Source organism: Dama dama, chromosome 1 (genome assembly GCF_033118175.1).
Source record: "Dama dama isolate Ldn47 chromosome 1, ASM3311817v1, whole genome shotgun sequence".
Classification (NCBI taxonomy): Eukaryota; Metazoa; Chordata; class Mammalia; order Artiodactyla; family Cervidae; genus Dama; species Dama dama.
The window spans coordinates 30925304-30945357 of NC_083681.1; the positions used below are offsets into that span (position 1 = coordinate 30925304).

Here is a 20054-nt window from a genome sequence, read left to right on the forward strand (position 1 = left end):
TCCCCAAAATCAAGTGTGTATTGACAGTAATCCCAGTGCTGTCTGCAGTCATTGAAATCAGGGGATTTAGATATGGAAATTCTTATGCTAAAAATGCCATGAAATTCAATGGTGCTTCTCGGGGTCTCCTCCAAGGTGGAAGGCACAATTGCACCTGCTCAGAAGGAGCTCAGGTTCTCAGAGGGTGTACATTGGGCAGGGGGGAGGATGAGCTCCAGTGCCCTGGGGTTGGGAGTGGTAGTGCCGAAGACTTCAGAAATCTGGAGGGCATCGGGATCTTGACACATCTGCGGAGGGGCGAAGGAGTGCATGGGCGCGTGCAAAGTTGCTTTTCGTGTCTGACTCTGTTTGACCCTGTAAACTGTAGCCCACCAGGCTCCTCTGTCCATGGGGATTCTCCAGGCAAGAATACTGGAGTGGGTTGACATGCCCTCTTCCAGGGGATCTACTCAACCCAGAGACTGAACCTCCATCCCTTAGGTCTCCTGCTTTGGCAGGTGGGTTCTTTAGTACTAGCGCCACCTGGGAAGCCAGAGAAGGAGTGGGGTAGCTTAGTTCTGGCAAGTTCTCTGAGTAGCACTATGGGAAGACTTGGAGAGAAGATTTAATTTGTTCACATCTCTCAAGTTGAGGGGAAAACAATCTCGAGAAAAAAAAAAGTGGTTACACCTGCACTCTGGGTCCTTCTTGGGAGAAATATTGGAAGAAGTCAGACTTGGATGGGGCGTGGGCATCTGGGTGGGGGCATGGGGGGTGTGGGTTGGGGGCAGTGTGGGATGGGGTTTCCTGTCATGGGCCACAGGCATCCTAGCACCTGCCCTCGTAGTAGGGCTTATTGTCTCCATTTCATTCCACTTGCCCCAAATCACCAAGCTCATAAGAGACAGGTTTGGTGACTGAACCTGGGCTTATATGACTCCCAAACTGGGCCCATCCACCTATGTTTGCATGCACCTAGGCTGAGCTTCAGGAATCCAGAATAACCTCAAAGAGGACCATGTATGTTCCAACATTTTGTAAGTTATGAGCCAGCTTAAAGCTATGACCCTGGTGGCATTTTGTCTCCTCTCTCTATTTATTTGGCCGGGTCAGGTCTTGGTTGTAGCGTGTGGAATCTTTCACTGTGGCACATGGACTCTCCATGTGACTCTAGTGTGGCCTGCAGGCCCAGCAGCTGTGTCTCGCAGGCTTCTCTCTAGTTGTGCCTCATGGGCTTAGCTGCCCTGAGGCAGGTGGGATCTTGACTCCTTGACCAGGGATCGAACCCAAGTCCCTGCTTTGCAAGGCGGATTCTTAACCACTGGACCACCAGGGAAATCCTGATTTTGTTTCTTTTTAAGGGGAGGCTCAGTATAGAGCAAACAGCACTTGACTTGGAGTCAGAAGGCCTAGGTCCAAGTTATGAGTCTACTACCTACCACCTGTGTGACTGTGGGCCAGACATTTAGCCTCTCTGGGTGTCTGGTTAATCATTAGTTAATTGAAGCCACTTGCTTATCTCCCCAGCTGGCTGCAAGGATCCTGGGATGTAGACTTCCCTCCAGCTGCCCAAGGCTCTTGGTCTAGTTTAGTTGATTCTTGCTACAAACATTTATCTGGAGATCCTCCCTATGCTGGATATTCTACAACTTTGCCAGGTCACTTCCATTTTTATAATGTCATCTCTGATACCATCTTTTCTAGGAAATCTTTTCGCATGAGCCCTGCCTGCCTCTGATGACTCCATCTGCTACCAAGCATGGTTCTTGCAAGCTCAGAGGACGCCACCTGGGACACTTGCTGCTTTGTGTATTGAAAATCTGTGTCAGGCCCACAGTTGCCCCAGGAGTTAGGCTGGTGTGACTCCTTCTGCGCTCTACTTCCGGACATGGTGCTGCCCTTTAGGAGAGACTGTGGGCAGGATAGTTCAGCAGTTACAGCGTGGCCTCTGAGGCCAGACTGACTGGATGTGAAGGCCAGTTCCCCACCAGCAAGTTCTATGACTTTGGGTAACTCTCTTCATTTCCCTGGTAATAATGATAATAGTAATTCTAAATCTGAGGTAAGGATTTAATACCATAAAGTAACTTAAACAGTGCCTGGCACTCACTGAGTGATAAGTCTTAGCTATTATTAAAAGATCTCCATTCACTTTGTAATTTCCGAACATTATATAAATGTAAGGAGTTCTTACTGTTGTTGACTTTCTGGGACTCAGTATAGCCATTTGTGGGTTGGGGCAAATGATCTTGAGGTTGCTCTGGTTCTCATAGTCTGTAATTCTCAAGTAGGTAGATCGATGTTTTGCTTGGAATCAGCACATGTTGTGCTGTAGGGGCAGTCGGATGGGGCACATGGTGGGGCACTCTGGGACCCAGGCTCAGGAGGGGAGAGGCTGATCCCTGGGACCTGATGGCAGGAAACACCCAAGAGGAGGCAGCGAGTGCTGGAGGGTGAGCCTTCCCAGGCAGGGAGGCCCTGTGTGCCATTTTCCCCAGAGCCTGCAGGAGGAAGAGTCCCAACCAGCTTTGGACTCCAGTTCCCTTGCAAGCCTGTGATGTCTCCTGAAAGATTTGAATATAAGGGACTCACACTTATCATTGATCAAAACTCCAAAGATCAACTCTTCCTAGGGTGAACTTCATAGGAAAACCCTGGAGATAGAGATAGCAACTGGTACTCCCTAAGTGTGCTGCCAGAGGAGACACGGGGAGCCCACTCCCACCGTGGTATTCCCAGTGGGGACCCCTTCTCTGCTCAGCTCTTGTAGAGGCTTGGATCTCTGCTCTACTAGCAGAGCAGATCCGTCACTTCTCTGCAGAGGAGGGTGGCGGGGGTATTCTCACCAGAGGGGGCTACTGCCTGCACTCCTCCGTGTTCCCCCTGCCACAGCAAGCCAGACTCCTCTGGAAGCTGGCCCTGCCCACTATCACCCCAGACACCTGGCCTCAGGATCAGTTACAGTGGATAGAGGCGATGGAACAGGAACAGTGATTCATCACTGTTGGGGCTGCCGGGGAGCTGTCACCCCAGCCCGGCTTTATCTGCAGGGATTGCCCAGGAGAGGCCACCAAGCTCCCATCTCCCCGGCTCCTTGTTCCTTGTGTATAAAGTCATGGAATCAGAGAGGCGAAGGGTGTTGCTCAAGGTCACTCTGTGAGAAGCGGCAGAAAGAGGAAGCAGAGCTCAGCCTCCTGGGTCCTAGACCAGGAGTCTTTCTAGCAGGTTCCTTGCCTCCTGCTTGTGGTCCAGCCCTGACCACCTGCACTTCCCTGCCAAACCATCATAGTCATCAGTGAGAAGCCCATCTGGGTGTGGCTCACGGTCCCCGCCTCCTTTTTGGTGAAACGCCAGGAAATCTGCACTGCTTATGAATCGATTGTGTGGAGTGAAGGAAGGGCTCTCAACTCATTCCCCCTGGCGTCATCCTCATGACCCTTCAACAGCTCATTTCAGTCACAGGGCGTTGCTTTGTGTCTTGTGTCCGAATTCCTGATTCCTGGCGCTTTCCCCTGCTGCTCTGGGACTTCTCCTTTCTTCCTCCTTCTCTGGTTCTACTCATCCTGTCCTCACTCCCCAATGCCCCCCAGGAACCCAAAACAGGCACCTGACCTCAGAGGACCACAGTGTGGCTGGATGGACACTAACCTCTCCTCCAGGGAATGCATGACAATTTATTAAAACAATTTTTTTAAGTCGAGGATCCTTACAAAACTCCAAACCTCTGATAGACATATGGAAGTGTCGACATCCTTAGTCTTCAGGGAAATTCAAATTAAAATCACAATGAGATACCACTATGCCCTTGGCAGATGGCTAAATCTAGAAGGGCAAGATGATATCAAGTGTGGGCAAGGAGGTGGGGACATCAGAACCCTCTTATACTGCAGCATACACTGGCACAACCACTCTGGAAAGTTGGCTGTATCCGCTAATCCTAGTGGGCTTCCCTGATGGCTCAAGGGTAAAGAATCTGCCTGCCATGCAGGAGCCTCAGGAGACGCAAATTCAATCCTTGGGTTGGGAAGATTCCCCTGGAGTAGGGTATGGCAATCCACTCCAGTATTCTTGCCCGGAGAATCCCATGGACAGAGGAGCCATGGGCTACAGCCTTTTGGGTTGAAAAAAGTCGGACACGACTGACGTGACTTAGCACACATGCCTGCACTAATCCTAATTCTGCTCTTGCATACACACAAAACAGAAATGAGTAAGTGCCCCAAAGTTACATGCAAGATTCTTTGTAGTAATTTTGCTCATAATTGCCCCAAACTGGAAACCACATACATATCCACTAATATCAGAATAGAGGGCTACCTTGTGACACATTCACACAATGGAATATTACACAGCCAGGAAAAGCACACTGCACAGATACATCTCACAGACACTGGATTGAGTGAAGGAACCCAGACACACACTAAGTACACACCATTTATGTGAAGTTCCAGAATGGAGGTGTTGCCTGGGAGGGAGTTAGAGCGAGCCTCTGTGACTTGATCTGGGGCTGATGACAAGGGTGTTTATATATGATATGTGTGCTTAGTCACTTAGTCATGTCTGTCTCTTTGCAATGCCATGGACTGCTGCCTGCCAGGCTCCTCTGTCCATGAGATTCTTCCAGGCAAGAATACTGGAGTGGGTTGCCATGCCCTCCTCCAGGGAATCTTCTTAACACGGGGATCAAACCCAGGTGTCCCGCATTGCAGGCAGATCCTTTACCATCTGAGCCACAAGGTAAGCCCATATGTGACATGAATGTATAAATATAGAGCTGTTCCCTTAAGATTTGACACTTTGGGAATTCCCTGGTGGTCCAGTGGTTAGGACTCCATGCTTCCACTGCAGGGTTCCTGTCCAAAAATAAATAAATACATAAAATAATATGAAGAGCTCGAAGAAAATAGTACACACCCCAGGCTCAACCCCACACACCACCTTGCTGGCACCTTCCAGACCATGGCTTTAAAAAAAAAAAAAAAAAAGTTTTGACATTATACTATTTGTAGTCTTCAATAAACAATTTTTAAAGCTAAGAATTTGTTTAGTCACTAAGTTGTTCCAGCTCTTTTGCGACCCCATCTACTATACCCTGCCAGGCTCCTCTGTTCATGGGATTTCCCAGACAAGAACACTGGAGTGGGTTGGTTGCCATGTCCTCCTCCAGGGAGTCTTCCTGACCTAGGGATCAAAGAGCCTGCTCTAGAGAAAATGTGGTCTCATGTTCTCGCAGCTGGCCCCAGTCCCCCACCACCAAGAGATGTCTTAGCGCAGGGATTCCCACCAAGGCCATGGCTGTGAGGGACACATCACAGTCCCTCCATGCCTGTGCCCCTCCCACCAGCTAGTGGCTAGTCATGTAAGATGATGCAAATCAGGGAGGAAGAAACTCAGGGGATGGGGGTCACCCCATAGCCAGGAAGACGTAGAGCTGGGATTCCATTTGGACTTGGTGAGAATCCTAAAGCCTGAAGTTTCCACCACAGGTTCTGTTTCCCGGCTGCAGTTTGCTGCTGCTTAGGGAAGATGCACAGTGGTGAAAACAATAGTAAAAGCTAATATTATCCTAGCTTAACTGAGCACTCACTCTGTTCCTGGCATTGTGTTAAGTACTTTACAAAGGATGTGAAAGTGTTAGTTTAGTTGTGTCTGACTCTTTGCGACCCCATGGACCCCCCTGCAAGGCTCCTCTCCCCATGGAATTCTCCAGGCAAGGATACTTGTCATGACCTTCTCCAGGGGATCTTCCCGACCCAGAGGTCAAACCTGGGTCTCCTGCACTACAGGCAGATACTTTACTATCTGAGCCAACAGGCAAACCCAAAGGATGATTCTCCTTTAATCCCTACAGCAGCCCTCCGTGGTGGGTGCATCTGCTTTACAAATTTCTCTATATACAGCTATCTTTATTCATCCCAGAATTCTGTTTACCTGGATTGAGAAATAAAGTCCAGGGATGGCAAGCGACTTGCCCAAGGTCCACACAGCCCACAAGTGGTAGAACTAGGGATTGAATTGAGGTCAGCGGACCTTAAAGCCCTGCCTCTTTCCTTTCACCAGGTTTTCAATAAATGTCTGCTGTGAACTAAACTGATGATAGAACCAGCATCTGAAAGGATCACAACAGGCTGAAATGCTGCCTCTGTCATTAAGATAAAACACAGCAGAGATACATGAAAATCACCACATTTAGGGGGAAAAAAAATAGACAGCGCAAGTACAGGGTGAGAGAGATCTGCTTAGAGGCAGCACACACGAAAAAGACTCCCAGGTTTACTCATCCATCTATCCGCCATCCATCCTGAGATTTAGCCACCAGAAGGAAGCCCCTCTGTGTTCCATGCCACCACCATGAGGTCAGCTGGGTTGGCTGTGCCCACAGAGTAAGAGAGAGTAGACCAGGTTCAGGGAAAACATGCAGATAAACCCCTACCCCTCCACCCCCACCCCCTGCTGGTCAGATCAGTTCCAGGAAACCGTATTTATTCCCTGGCCCTCGGAATGGGAGGGAGCCTGTAATGGGTTTTTTTTTTTTTTTCTTTTCTTTTTTTTTCAGGAACAGCTGGAGTGCCTGGGATTTTTTTTTAAAGGCTATTTTTCAGAGCACTTTTAGGTTTCTGGCAAAATTGAGTGAAAGATACAGAGACTTTCCCTATATCCCCCTGCCCCTCAAATAGTCACATCCACTACTACCCAAATCCCACACCAGAGTTGTGTATTTGTTATAATCAATGAACTTTTATAGATAGATATGCTCAGTTCAGTTCAGTCCAGTCGCTCAGTCGTGTCCGACTCTTTGCGACCCCATGAATCACAGCACGCCAGGCTTCCCTGTCCATCACCAACTCCCAGAGTTTACTCAAACTCATGTCCATCAAGTCAGTGATGCCATCCAGCCATCTCCTCCTCTGTCGTCCCCTTCCCCTCCTGCCCCCAATCCCTCCCAGCATCAGGGTCTTTTCCAATGAGTCAGCTCTTCGCATCCGGTGGCCAAAGTATTGGAGTTTCAGCTTCAGCATCAGTCCTTCTAATGAACACCCAGGACTGATCTCCTTTAGGATGGACTGGTTGGAACCCCTTGCAGTCCAAGGGACTCTCAAGAGTCTTCTCCAACACCACAGTTCAAAAGCATCAATTCTTCGGCACTCAGCTTTCTTCACAGTTCAACTTTCACATCCATACATGACCACTGGAGAAACCATAGCTTTGACTAGATGGATCTTTGTTGGCAAAGTAATGTCTCTGCTTTTTAATATGCTATCTAGGTTGGTTATAACTTCCCTTCCAAGGAGTAAGCATCTTTTAATTTTATGGCTGCAATCACCATCTGCAGTGATTTTGGAGCCCAGAAAAATAAAGTCAGCCACTGTTTCCACTGTTTCCCCATCTATTTCCCATGAAGTGATGGGACCAGATGCCATGATCATAGATATGCTATGACCACTCAAAGTTCAAAGATCACAGGCATTTTTGATGCAGGTTTGAGACTTTCTCTGTGCTGGGAATTGTGATAATGCTTTCCCACAGCTGTTGGTCACTCAGCCAAGACTTGAACGCAGGTTTCCCCGACTCCTGAGTCCGGGTTCTTAACAGATGTGTTGCGAAGTGGACTGATAACTAGAGCAGAGGAAGAAACCTACGAAAAAGACGTTTGGCCAGGAGTTGTTGTTGTTGTTCAGTGGCTCAGTCGTGTCCAAATCTTTTTGACCCCATGGACTATAGCCTGCCAGATTCCTCTGTCCAAGGGATTTCTCTGGCAAGAATACTGGAGTGGGTTGCCATGCCCTCCTCCAGGGGATCTTCCCAATCCAGGGATCGAACCCGGGTCTCCTGCATCGGCAGGTGTGTTCTTTACCTCTGAGGCAACTGAGAAGTGAAGGACTGTCTTAGGAAGGCCAGGCTATGTATCTTCTCCAGGAAATACCTAGACTCATGGGTGAAACTTAGGGGAGGGAAATTTCATCTGAATAGAGAAGTTGCCCTCTGATGGTGGGGCTTAGCTCCAGAGGTAGTGAGCTGCCCATCTTCAGATGTACAAGGGATGCTTGGGGACAGCCCTGCCTTGGAGAGTTTGGGCCATGCCCCCTGCAAAGTCTCTTGACTCTCACTTGGATAAGTTCAGTTTGTTGAATGTTTATTGACCACCTGTTCTGCCCACCCTGGGATGGGTACTAGGGATGGATAAGTCAGGATGCCTGGCCCAAGGACATGCAGCCTGGTGGGGAGGCAGCTGGTGTGGTTCCATCACTTGCTGACTCTTTTCTCATCCATGGAGGCTCTGTTGTGGCTGAAGGTCCCATGGAGATGAGCTGGCCACTAACTGAGGGGACAGTGGGTGCGAGGAGCTCAGGCTGAGGGCACCCCAGCCTGTAGGCCTCTGAGTCAGTCATCCCCCCAAGGTCTGTGTTCCCTATGGAATAGAACACCTTCCTCAAAGAAGGCTCTGTGGGGTCCTCCAGATAGTCCTTGGGCAGAGAGGAAAGGGCTTCTGGGGTACAGGTGTGCCGCCACCCCCTCTACCTCTCTCGGAGGGTCCTCCCTCATCTGCTTCACAAGGCCCTAAGGGGGCTGTCACTTTTCTTCATAAACTTCATTCACTTCTTCTAAGGTGGTAACACTACGGAGCAAGGTCTCCATTCGGGATGGACCTGCAGGACTGCCTGCCTAGGCTTTCAGGATCCCACTTTGCTTTCTGACAGGTGCCCAGAGGCCAAGGGCTCAGAAATGTTCTAAAACCAGAAAATCTGCTTGGTTAGCATTACAAGCACAGCTCCATCCTGGCGCCTCAGTTTCCTCCAGGGACTGGCCTCTATTGCAGTCGCTGTCACCTGGATCCATCTCAGGCAGGATGAGGATGATGATGATGAAGATGACTGACGGTGATGATGGTACATAGCATATTTGGTACCCAAACTCTTCTGTGCCTTAACTCACTGAAGTGCCCAACTCCCCACCCTTCAGTCCCAGTTTCTCAAGATTTGCCTCTTCCTAACGATTGACACCTCAGATGACCTCTTCCTCTACACTGGGGGCTGTGAATCTGGCTGTCCATTGGACCTCCTGGGTGCTTGTTGAAAATATACCTGTTTGGGCTCCACTCCAGAGCTCTGATCCTACTGGCCTGGGATGGGGCCTGGATTTTTTAAATCCTTAGGTGATTTGGGTTGTATGTCCAGGGTTGAGTTTTCTGGCTCAATAGAGCCTGTGATATGTGTGTTGATGATGCTCTGGGGCTGATTCCTGAGCCAAGCAAGTCCATTTCTAGATGTTTCCCTACTCAAGAGGAGCTTGGATGCAGCAGGCCAGTGGGGCCAGCGTAGATGAGGCCCCAGGGAATGAAGGGAGGGCACCCTCCAGCTGGGGAAGGAGTGACTGGCAGAGAGGAGGGGAGGGGGAGGGTGGTGCCTGCAGTCTCTCATCTGGGAGTTGATGGTGGAGGGTGGGGGGAGTGGGATTTGACCAAGGGTCTGACATCAGGACTGTCAATCAATAGAGAAAGTAAGGTTTGGGGGTCCTTTAAGCCAGGACCAAGGTGGAGCCCAAGAACTGCTCCCCAGAAGCGTCTGGCTATGGGGACAGGGTAGAGGGGGTTGTTGAGGAGTCTGGCTGGGAAAGCTCTCCTCAAGTTTTTCCAGAGTCCCTTTCTCCTCCACTTTCCCACCCAACTGTGTGCCTCTCTTTCCACAAAACCATCACAGATACCACCTGCGATATTATGACTTATAACAGGGGGTATATATTTGACCTTGATCCTGTTCCTGGTACAAATTCTAAAACTTTTGGAATTTCCTAAGAAATAGGAATTCTGAAAGAGATGGGCATACCAGACCACCTGACCTGCCTCTTGAGAAACCTGTGTGCAGGTCAGGAAGCAACAGTTAGAACTGGACATGGAACAACAGACTGGTTCCAAACAGGAAAAGGAGTACTTCAAGGCTGTATATTGTCACCCTGCTTATTTAACTTATATGCAGAGTACATCATGAGAAACGCTGGTCTGGAGGAAGCACAAGCTGGAATCAAGATTGCTGGGAGAAATATCAATAACCTCAGATATGCAGATGACACCACCATTATGGCAGAAATTGAAGAAAAACTGAAGAGCCTCTTGATGAAAGTGAAAGAGGAGAGTGAAAAAGTTGGCTTAAAGCTCAACATTCAGAAAACTAAGATCATGGCAGCTGGTCCCATCACTTCATGGCAAATAGATGGGGAAACAGTGGAAACAGTGGCTGACTTTATTTTTCTGGGCTCCAAAATCACTGCAGATGGTGATTGCAGCAATGAAATTAAAAGACGCTTACTCCTTGGAAGGAAAGTTATAACCAACCTAGACAGCATATTAAAAAGCAGAGACATTACTTTGCCAACAAAGGTCCGTCTAGTCAAGGCTATGGTTTTTCCAATGGTCATGTATGGATGTGAGAGTTGGAGTATAAAGAAAACTGAGTGCCGAAGAATTGATGCTTTTGAACTGTGGTGTTGGAGAAGACTCTTGAGAGTCCCTTGGACTGCAAGGGGTTCCAACCAGTCCATCCTAAAGGAGATCAGTCCTGGGTGTTCATTGGAAGGACTGATGCTGAAGCTGAAACTCCAATACTTTGGCCACCTGATGCGAAGAGCTGACTCATTGGAAAAGACCCTGATGCTGGGAGGGATTGAGGGCAGGAGGAGAAGGGGACGACAGAGGATGAGATGGCTGGATGGCATCACCGACTCAATGGACATGGGTTTGGGTGGACTCCAGGAGTTGGTGATGGACAGGGAGGCCTGGCGAGTTGCGGTTCATGGGGTCGCAAAGAGTCAGACACGACTGAGCGACTGAACTGAACTGAACTGAAGAAATAGGAGTGATAAAGTTGTCTTGATTTTCTTAAGACATCCCTTTCAACTACACTTGAGTCTATGTTAGTGAGTTGACTTTGGGAAAGCACCTAGGATCCAGATTGGTTGCCAGGTGAACCAATTGCGTGATTAGAGGCTGGGAAATTTCAGCCCCATCCCTGACCTCTGGGGAGGGGAGAGGGGCTGGAAATTGAGTTCAGTCACCAGTGGCCAATATGTTAATTGATCATGACTATGTGATGAAGCCTCCATAAAACCCCGAAAGGACGGCTTTGGAGGGACTTTTTGTGCTGGGAGAGGGTACTTCCTGGAGAAGGCATGGGAGACCCATGCCCCTTCCTGTATACCTTGCCCTCTGCATCTCTTCCCTCTGGCTGTTCCTGGTTTGGATCCTTTTACACTAAACCTAGCGAGTAAACCGGTTTCCTAAATTCTATGAGCTGCTCTAGCAAATTAATCAAAGGTGGGGGAGAGTCATGGGAACCTCTGATTTCTTAGCCAGTAGGTCAAAAGCACAGGAAACCATCTGGACTTGTGATTGGCACCTGAAGCAGAAGCAGTCTTCTGAGGCTGAGCCCTCAGCTTGTGAGATCTGATACTACCTCTGGGTAGGTTCTGTTAGAATTGAGTTGCTTGTTCAGTGGCGTGGGAAAAGAAATTACATCAGAATTGGGACCAGAGTCACTTTGCCTCTTCTAGGAAGTCATCCCCATGGGCTCTATCGGGCTTTGATGGCTCCACTCGACACCAAGCGTGGCTTCTGAAAGCCCTGTTTGTGCCCTGTGGGTGTTCACACTACACTGGCGGTGGGGAAATGAGACACTAGTGCCTGCTACTACCCCTTCCCCTGGGCTCCTCCTGCTCCTACTGGACACGGTCTTGCCCTTTAGCATGCTCAGCACATGCTTTCTGACGGTCTGGGTGCCAAACCTTAGTTTCCTTTCTAGGCTTCAGGTCTCCATGTGCCAAATGAGCGTACTGAACTAGAACGATCTCTTTTAGAACAATTAATATAACAATTAATATAAGATGCTAAATTCCAAGTTGGCCTGGAATACTCTTAATACACCTCTGGTCTGGAGAACTCCTACACATCCATCAGGGCCCAGGGGACACGCGACCTCATCTACAAGCCTTTCAGACCTTCCCAGACAAAATTAAACATTCCTGTTCAGTGCAACCATGGCACTTTGCACATAGCTTTGCTTCAGTCCGTGGCTAGCATGGCACTGTTTGGGGGTTTAAGACCCTGGAGGATCTGAATTCTTTGAAACCAGGGATTCTGGGCGGGACTATCACAGTGTGGCACAATGCCTGGCTCAGGGTGGCCAAATGAACGGATTTCATGAAGATAAATGAATCCTTCAATTTGCCAAGTTCATTCCTTTAACCATCTGCAGAGGGTAAGGTAAGGAGGATGGGAGAGAGGCTGCCATGATTTCCAGAGAGGAGCTCTGGCCACCCAGATATCTACGTCCTAGTCCCATAGTTGAGGTAGGGCATATCCCAGGGGAACCTTAGCCTCTCAGATGAATCCTGTCTCCAAGCCATCCGGGGTCTGGTCCTCTGCTCTGCTGAGGGTGGGGATGGGGTAGGGGATGGGGGCAAGGGTTGAGGTTTGGGCAGAAGTAGCCTAACTACCTGGATATTCTTCCAAAGCCTAGCTCAACTTGAAAGCTAGGTATGTCCCCGCCTTCTGGTACCCTGGGGGATGCAGCTGGGTCTGGCTTCTCCAACCTGGAGAGGCTGTGCCTGGGACTAATCGGCTTGCCCTCCTTCCACTGCCGGAGAAAGTCTTGGCTAATTTGCCGGAACGTTCTAGTTAAATGCCAATTAGGACATCCTGTCCATTGCTCTCTTACAATATATTAATAATGTAATTAAGCATTTATTGCCTGCACAAATTAAAAATTAACTTAAACGGACAGCCTGGAAAACTGAGGAAGTGACCGCTTAAGCGACCAATTTGCATCTCATTCAAGTATCAATATCCAAACACAGCCTGGGGTGCTGGGTTTGGCCTTTGAGTGAGGGGCCCAGCCAGCTGCCAGCAGCTGCTGGCTTCTCCTACTCCCGCCTCCAACTCCTCCAGCCCCATTCCTAGGTGTGGAGGGCGTGGTCTTGCCCCAGAGGAGCCTGAGAGCTTGCTGCTGGGCCTCCGTTAGGCTTCCAGCGTCCCCACCCGCTTTTCTCAGGGGTGGGGTATGGTGTGGATTTCACTGAAAGGAGATGCCTCTGGGGTGGCTGGCAGGGGGGCAGTCACTGAAGCCCCTGCCACTCCCACCCCAGGATCGATTTGTCCTGCATTCCAGCCCAGGAGATGGGAAGCAGATGGTACTGGATGGGGGTGGGGTGGGGGGAGGTAACCAAGGAACCAGGAGACCTTCCTCCAACCAGCCTCCTGTTGGGGGTGGGGGGGATGCGGTGGGGTCTCTGAGATCTCACAGGGGATGCAGCCAGCAGGATCTTCCCCAGAAATGAAAGGATAAAGCGCTTGTCTCTGTCCTGTCCCTGGGGATCCAACACGACAGGTGTGACACTGCTGGTTCTCCTAACAGCCACAGGAGGGGACTCGGCAGGAAGGAGCGGGACAGTGGGGAGGTGGGGTGAGGAGGAGTGTTGAAGGAGCCTGAGTAGGAGCTCTGGGGCCGGAGGACAGCGGACTCGAGCCAGCACAGGCCCCTCTCTCTGCACGGTTGGTCTCCCCAGTCTCTCAACCTGCAGGTCCTCAGTGCTCATGCATGCCTCAACAGCCAAGCTGTCCCGAGGCTGCGGGCCACTTGCGTGCAAGATGGTTCAGCAGCAGCCTGTGAGCTGCGGTGAGGACCCAGGCGGGACTCGCATGTTCGCTCTTGGGGCTCCTCTGGCCTGTGTAGGGGGTCCTTCAGGGTACGAGTCACTGTCCCAGAACCACAGGACCTGGGGCATGGGGTGGGGGCTGCCTTCCTTGCTCTGGGGCTCCAGCCTCAACCCAGCTGTACCCTGCCCTCCCCCCACAACAGCCGTGGGGAAGGGCCCAGCTCCTGAGTGACGCGAGGCAACCAGGGTTGTTTTAAAGACTTTATTTATAAAAAAGTACATTTTTTTCCTCAGTACATTTTTCAACCCATCATTTTTTTTTTTCTTATACAAGTAAAAGGGGGTGACGCAAACACCCCCTGGGTTAGAACCAGGAGAATCTGCTGGGCGGTCCCTGGACCAAAGACGAAAACAGTGACTAAGAAATTGAAGCGAAGGTAGTGCATCACACTTTGGAGGGAGGGGAGGGGGCAGCTTCTCCTGGATTTTCTTTCCATTTATACAAAAAAAAAAAAAAAAAAGAAAACCACTTTTGTTTTCCTGGCCAAGAATCCCATTCCTCACAGCAGGAGTCGGAAGAGCAGCAGCACCGGTGGGATGGGGGCTCCTCTGGCCTCACAATTGGGGGGGTGGCAGCGGCAGCAGCAGCAACAACGAGGTCCCGGAAGTGCCTCTCGGCACAGGGACCCCTGGCACATCTCCCCGTGGGCTTGGGGCCTGGGGGGCCCACCTGCAGGCTCCTGGGGGCAGTCGGCCTAGAAGGTCTCTGTGTGGCCCCCAGGAGGCCTGGCAGCCCTCCCCTCCTTCCAGGCGAGCTGCCCACATCACCTCACTCGATCCCCAATTCCTCTGCTCGGGAGGATGGCAGAAAATTTATTGCACCAGTGACTCGGGCACATGGCGGGGGTTGGTGGGTGCGGGAGGCAGGGTGGGGGGCACGTGCCTGGGAGACAGGGCCCGGGTGAGTCTTATGGCCCGAGCGCTGGGACATCCGTTTTTCCTGAAGGGCTTTCAGCAGGGCCAGACCAGCCCCCTGGTGTATCTGTGGGGTTGGGGGTGAGCTCCCTTGTGTGTGCCGGGCACCTGTGCAAACTCGTGCACGCGTGGACCAGGCCTGACGTGGCTGCACGTGCATGCCTGCGTTCCCTGATTCTGTGCTGCTGCTCTTCAGATCCTTCTGATCAAAAGGGACTCGGAGGGTTGTTACACATTAGAACAATATCAAAATCTTAAGGAAAGGGGGGTTATCGGTGGAGTGGGGGAGGGGGTGGGCAAGGACCATGAGGGTCACAAGAGGCAGGATGACAAGTGGGGAGGCCTTGGCACAATGAAGACCAAGTTTATTTCATTTCCAGCAAAAGGCAGAAGCTCAGTTCATGCTGGGGGCATGGAGGAGAAGCAAGACGTCCTGGTCTCTGCTGGGCCAGACCCCCTCCCCGACTACCCATGCCAGCTGCCTGCGGGCCCAGCAGTAGTACCCACCTCCCCACAAACTTAGGGCACACAAACCGCATCTCTGCAGGCCCAAGTGCTGACCCCATGAGACCCTGGCCTCATGCCCGCTCTCGGCCCCAGGTAGCGGCACCCCGGCTGGGCATGCTGCTGCTGGGCCTCTGGCAAGTCTGGAGCCTCCCACATGGCCCATACATGTGGCACGGACCCCCAAATTTGTGCTTTGCTGGAGGGGAGGGCTGGGAGGTGCCTTAAGCGGGACTCAGTGCTTTGGCTAGGCCTGGGGGCCTCCTAAGTCCATCACAGAAAGAGGAAGAGAGAGTGGCAGTGCAGGATAAGGGAGACACAAGAGGAGTCCTTTCGGTCTTATGATTTCAAGGGGGTGGAGAATGCCTCTATCAGGCAGGCCCCTGGGATTTCCTCCTGCTAGGGGGCAAGGAGGCCAAGCAGAGGGGCCAGAGTGGTATGAGGCGGGACGGGGCAGTGATGTAACATGGAAAAGCTCCTCTGCCCTGGGGTGAGGGGACACTAATACTGCTGGGAAACGCAGCCCAGCTCCTCTACCCTCTCTGCCCTGTGACTAGAAAGACCCCAGAATTTTCTCCCAACTCCACCCCATCCAGTACCCCCAATGCCAAGAGAAGGGAGCACCGCCCCAGGGCTGGCATGGCTTCAGACTTCTGCTACGTGGCTACTGGGCGGACTGGGCTGGGGCAAGGGCAGTGGGGGCTGGGCGAGAAGGGTGACCCAGCTGGTGGGTCCAGGGTTGCCAGGGCAGAGATGGAGCTGGCTAGGGGTTCAATAGCAGCACCAGGGAGGGGAGGAGGAGGACAGGGGGCTGGGGGCTCCCTTGGGAAGCCTATGGCAAGGGTAGGTTGGTGCCCGTGGGGCACAGAGTGGTCTGCCTCCCTCCCCCCAACACTTGCCATCCCACAGAGCCTCTGCACCCTGGGCTGAGTTCACCAGAATCCTTGCGGGCAGACACAAACCTGCCTCTCCCATCCCAGGGTCTCTCCCATCCAGAGTGCTGGGGGGGACGGGCTGGGCAGATGGAGGAACTGAGGCACTTTGAGCTGGGGGAACAGAGAGGGGGGCCGGAAGGGGCCTTCCTCCAGGAAGACCATCGGTCTTGGGTGATTGACAGGAACCCAGAGCCCCATTCAAGAAGGGAATCTACAACTCAAAGGGAAAGCATCTCCAGGGTTCCCCTGCCACCCACCGCACCCGGTGGGGACCAGGGAGAGCTGAGCAGGACCGGGCGGGTGGTGAGCAGGAACGGCTGACTCAGGATCCTTGACCCCCGCCTCCCCTCACGCTGTCTGGCAGGTCCAGGGCCGCTACACCGGCCTTCTCATGGGCGAGGAGCTCCCTGCACCCTACAGTCTCATCAGCCTGCGATCGCGGAGCTCCTACAGTGCTCGCTGCCTCCTCTAGTGCCCTCCGCGTGGATATGCCTCCACTCTCGGGGATCACTCCTTTCTGGGATCCCAGCTCTGACTCCCAAGAGAACCAAGAGTTGCTTGCACTTGACAGGCAGGGAGAAATTCAAGAAATTTCCATGCGGTTAAGAGCAGGCCTGAGATGCCAGGGTGGAGGCACCTGGGGGGCTTGTCTCAGCTCTCCCTGGAAGCTTCTGAAGGCCACCTGCCCCCATCCTCCGCTGGAAGGAAGGGGAGAGGTGGGGCAGAGAGGCGGGCCTTGGGCAGTGTCCAGCCTGGGTAAGGCATGTGACCCCAGGGGGAGCATAGGGGGAGACACGAACAACATGTGTGTGCATGTAGGTGTGGGTATGTGTTGGTAGAGGTGTATGGGAAGTGTGGGCCAGAGTGACCTGCAGTCCTGCTATGTGGGGTGCAGATGGGCGAACAGGAACCACCGGAGCTGTGCCAACTTAACTCTCGGGAGGCCGATGAGGGAAAAAAAAGGAAAACCAGCCTTCAGGAAAACACACTGCCCAAGGCTCCAGGTAGAGACCTCAACTTGATTCAGGTAACGAACAAAGACAGCCCTGCGTGCTTTGGAAAAGCTGCCCCCACCCCCTACCTCTTGCGTGCCATGGCTGCCTAGACCAGGGGTCCAAACACCCACTGTGTCAGCTCGTGGTGGGATGGGGAGGTTGCTGGGTTCCCTCTCCCAGGGAAAAACGAGCAGCATCTCGGGTCCAGGGGAGGGGGCTCTTCCTCTTGGAGCCCCTTCAGCCGTCCACCAGCAAGGGGAAGGACACGAACAAATTCCAGTGTTGGGGGCAGGGGAGGGCTGGCTCCCCAAACCCTGGAGGGATGCCCAGGTACACAAGACGAGAACAGGGCTCCCTGCAGAGGGCGGCAGGGGGGGGTGTTGGGAAGGAAAGGTACAGCAACACCGAAGCCACAGTGAACACGACACCATGGGGCAGGGCCAGGGGCAGGGAGGAAATCAAAACCAAGCCAGGTCGTGTGCCCTGGGCTCCCGGGTTCCCCGGGCAGCTGCGTGAGTCTCTGGCGAGCTCCTGGAGGAGTGGGCGGTGGGGGCGGGCAGGGGGCGTGCGGGTGGGGGCTGGGACGGAGGCTCTGGGCGGGGGTCTACACGTACCACTCCTTCTTGGAAATGAAAGACCCGTCGTTCTGAGAGACCATGTTCTCAGCCAAGTCCAGCTGCTCGGGGTCGTATTGGTAGCCCAGAGTCCGGTCCCCGTAGCCATCCTGACGGGCCTCAGCCTCGTCCACCGTGAAGTAGGGCCGCTTGGCGTCCTCGTCGTACTTGGGGTGGGGGCCGCCCACCTTGCGCTCGCCCCCTCCACCCTCCTCCTCCTCTTCCTCCTCGTAGCTGCTCCCGCCCAGGGGGCCGGCTTTCTTGTCGTCGTCCGAGTCCTCCGGGTACTGCAGGTTCTGGGCCATGGGCGGGTGGTGCTGGGGGATGCCCGCCTTGCTGTAGCCGTTGCCGTACACGTGCTTCTTGGTGCTATAGTCGCCCTTGAAGGTGTGCCGGCGCCGGCGCAGGGCCACCACGATCCCGCCGACCACAATCAACACCAGCAGGATGCTGCCCACCACGCCCCCAATGATGGCCGTGGGCACGGGCCCGGCGCGCCGCCCGTGTTCGGGAGGAGACGGGGTGTAGGGGAACTCTGGGTGAGGAAAAGAGAAGGAGGGGGACAGTGTCAGTGTCTGCTCCGGCGGGCGGAGTCAGCAGGGGTGGCAGGGAAGGAAGGAGAGAGGGAGACGGGGAGGCGAAGGCAGGAAGTGAGCCCAAGGCCAGCTCTTGTTCCAGAGGCGCCCCCTGCACCCCCCTCCCCATCCAGGAGACCGGCGAGCTGCGCTGGAGCTGGAGAAGACAGAGAAGAGACAGTCCCGTGGCCCCAGAGCCCCCACACTGACTTTCTCCTTGAACGTGGAGCCAGCCCAGCCACGACCCAGTGTCCACACCAGTTGCATGACATCCAGTGTTCCTGACACCCCGTAAAGTAGTATGCTATTCATTTCCATCTGGCACACGACGAGACAGGGCTTACAGAGGTTAAGTAATTTTCCCGAGGCCACCAGCCAATGACACATCGTTGGTTCTCTTGCACGGAAAGCCTGTGCGAAGGTCACCACTGCCCCTCTGCCTGGCACCTGCTGGTCACTGAGGACCACACCTTGGCTTCTGAGACGCCGAGCCTGGAGCAGATGGGGTGCCCCACGCCTGACTTCATCTGCTCCCAGGGTACAGAGAGGAGGACGGGCGCCCCAGTGCTGGCCCTGTAGATGCCCTGTGTGTGCCAGAAACCTGGGCTGTGGTTCTTGGCTGAGGTCTGACCCTGCAGGGCAAGGTGGGGGCCGGGGGTGTAGCCAACGCGGGCTACGAGCAGGAGACACTCAGCATGACCGTGCAGAAAGGGGGCGTGAGAGCACGTGAGTAGCAAAGATGACAAGTATACACAGGGGAGCACGTGTGCAGGCACACGCCCTAGCTGTCACACCAGCCCACATACCTGTGCTGCTGTGATGAACGTGTGTGTACAACCATGTGCATGCTTAGGATGGAGGAGAAACTAGAAGGCAGAAAAAGTGAGAAGAGAAAGGAAGAGGGTGGGTGGGAAGGGAAGGCCGGGTGGGTGCCCCTGGGGCCAGGCCAGAAGCCGAAGGGGTCCCCAGGTGAGGCTGAGGGAGGCGGTGCCCAGCACCACCACAGGGTGGCGCTGGAGACCGCAGCTGGCCTTGGACAGGAGGAGCCGGTGGGCAGGTCTGGGGCAGGTCTGGGGCAGGCCTGGGCGGCTGACCCTGGCTGCTCTCAGCCCTCCTCTCTTCCGGCCAAGGGAGAGGGTCGATGTGGGCCCATGTTTTGGCCTCTGGGAATCGGTTCCTGCCAGCTCACTCCCTGATTCAGCATCACTCACTCCGTGGGAATTCTGTTCCTCCTAGGAGGCCAGTCCCTCCTCCCAGAAGTGGAGCTGGTCTGGGGTGTGAGTGTGTGGTGTGCTGTCTGCAGCGGGCGGGAGCCGGGCAGGATTTTAGAAGAGAAGATGAAGGGCTGTCCAGGAGCTCATGCTACAAGGGCCAGTGAGAACATGGGGACCAAAGGAAGGGGTCCGTTTGCCTCAGTAAAGACAAAGCAAAGTGGGTGATTAAGTAGTTGATCCCACTAGGGGATTGTAAGTAGAAAAAAATGTGGGAGACCCCTGTAAGCTAATGATTACTCAAGAGAGCAAGTTTGCTTAACCACAAAACCAAGCAGGCTTGTTTAGCAAAAAAACCCCGTGACAGAAGCATAAGACCTGCCCCCAGGCAATAAAACAATGGTGACACGAGACCCACATCCTGACCAGTGAACTCAGTAAATTAATGATCCCTAGGACAGGGTCTCTGCACACATAAAAAACAGCAATTGGTGGACCTAGCTTGACCATGTAGGGACAAGGAAACTTCCCTGCTCAACCTGGAGGAGGAGCTGATGATGGAAGCATGACGTCTACTTAAGAATGACAAAGACGTCTTCTCTCCCTTCCCACTTACTTATTT

At 53.1% G+C, this 20054-nt stretch overlaps 1 protein-coding gene across 1 annotated transcript in view; it reads right to left on the reverse strand.

The window, feature by feature from the left end:
• Positions 1-13877: 13877 nt before the first annotated feature.
• NECTIN1 (nectin cell adhesion molecule 1) overlaps positions 13878-20054 on the reverse strand; it is a 72524-nt gene continuing 66347 nt past the window's right edge. The window contains exon 6 of the mRNA XM_061146071.1: positions 13878-18181. Within this exon, the coding sequence (XP_061002054.1) occupies positions 17637-18181 (545 nt within the window). The 3' untranslated portion in view covers positions 13878-17636. The remainder of the gene's footprint in view (positions 18182-20054) is intronic.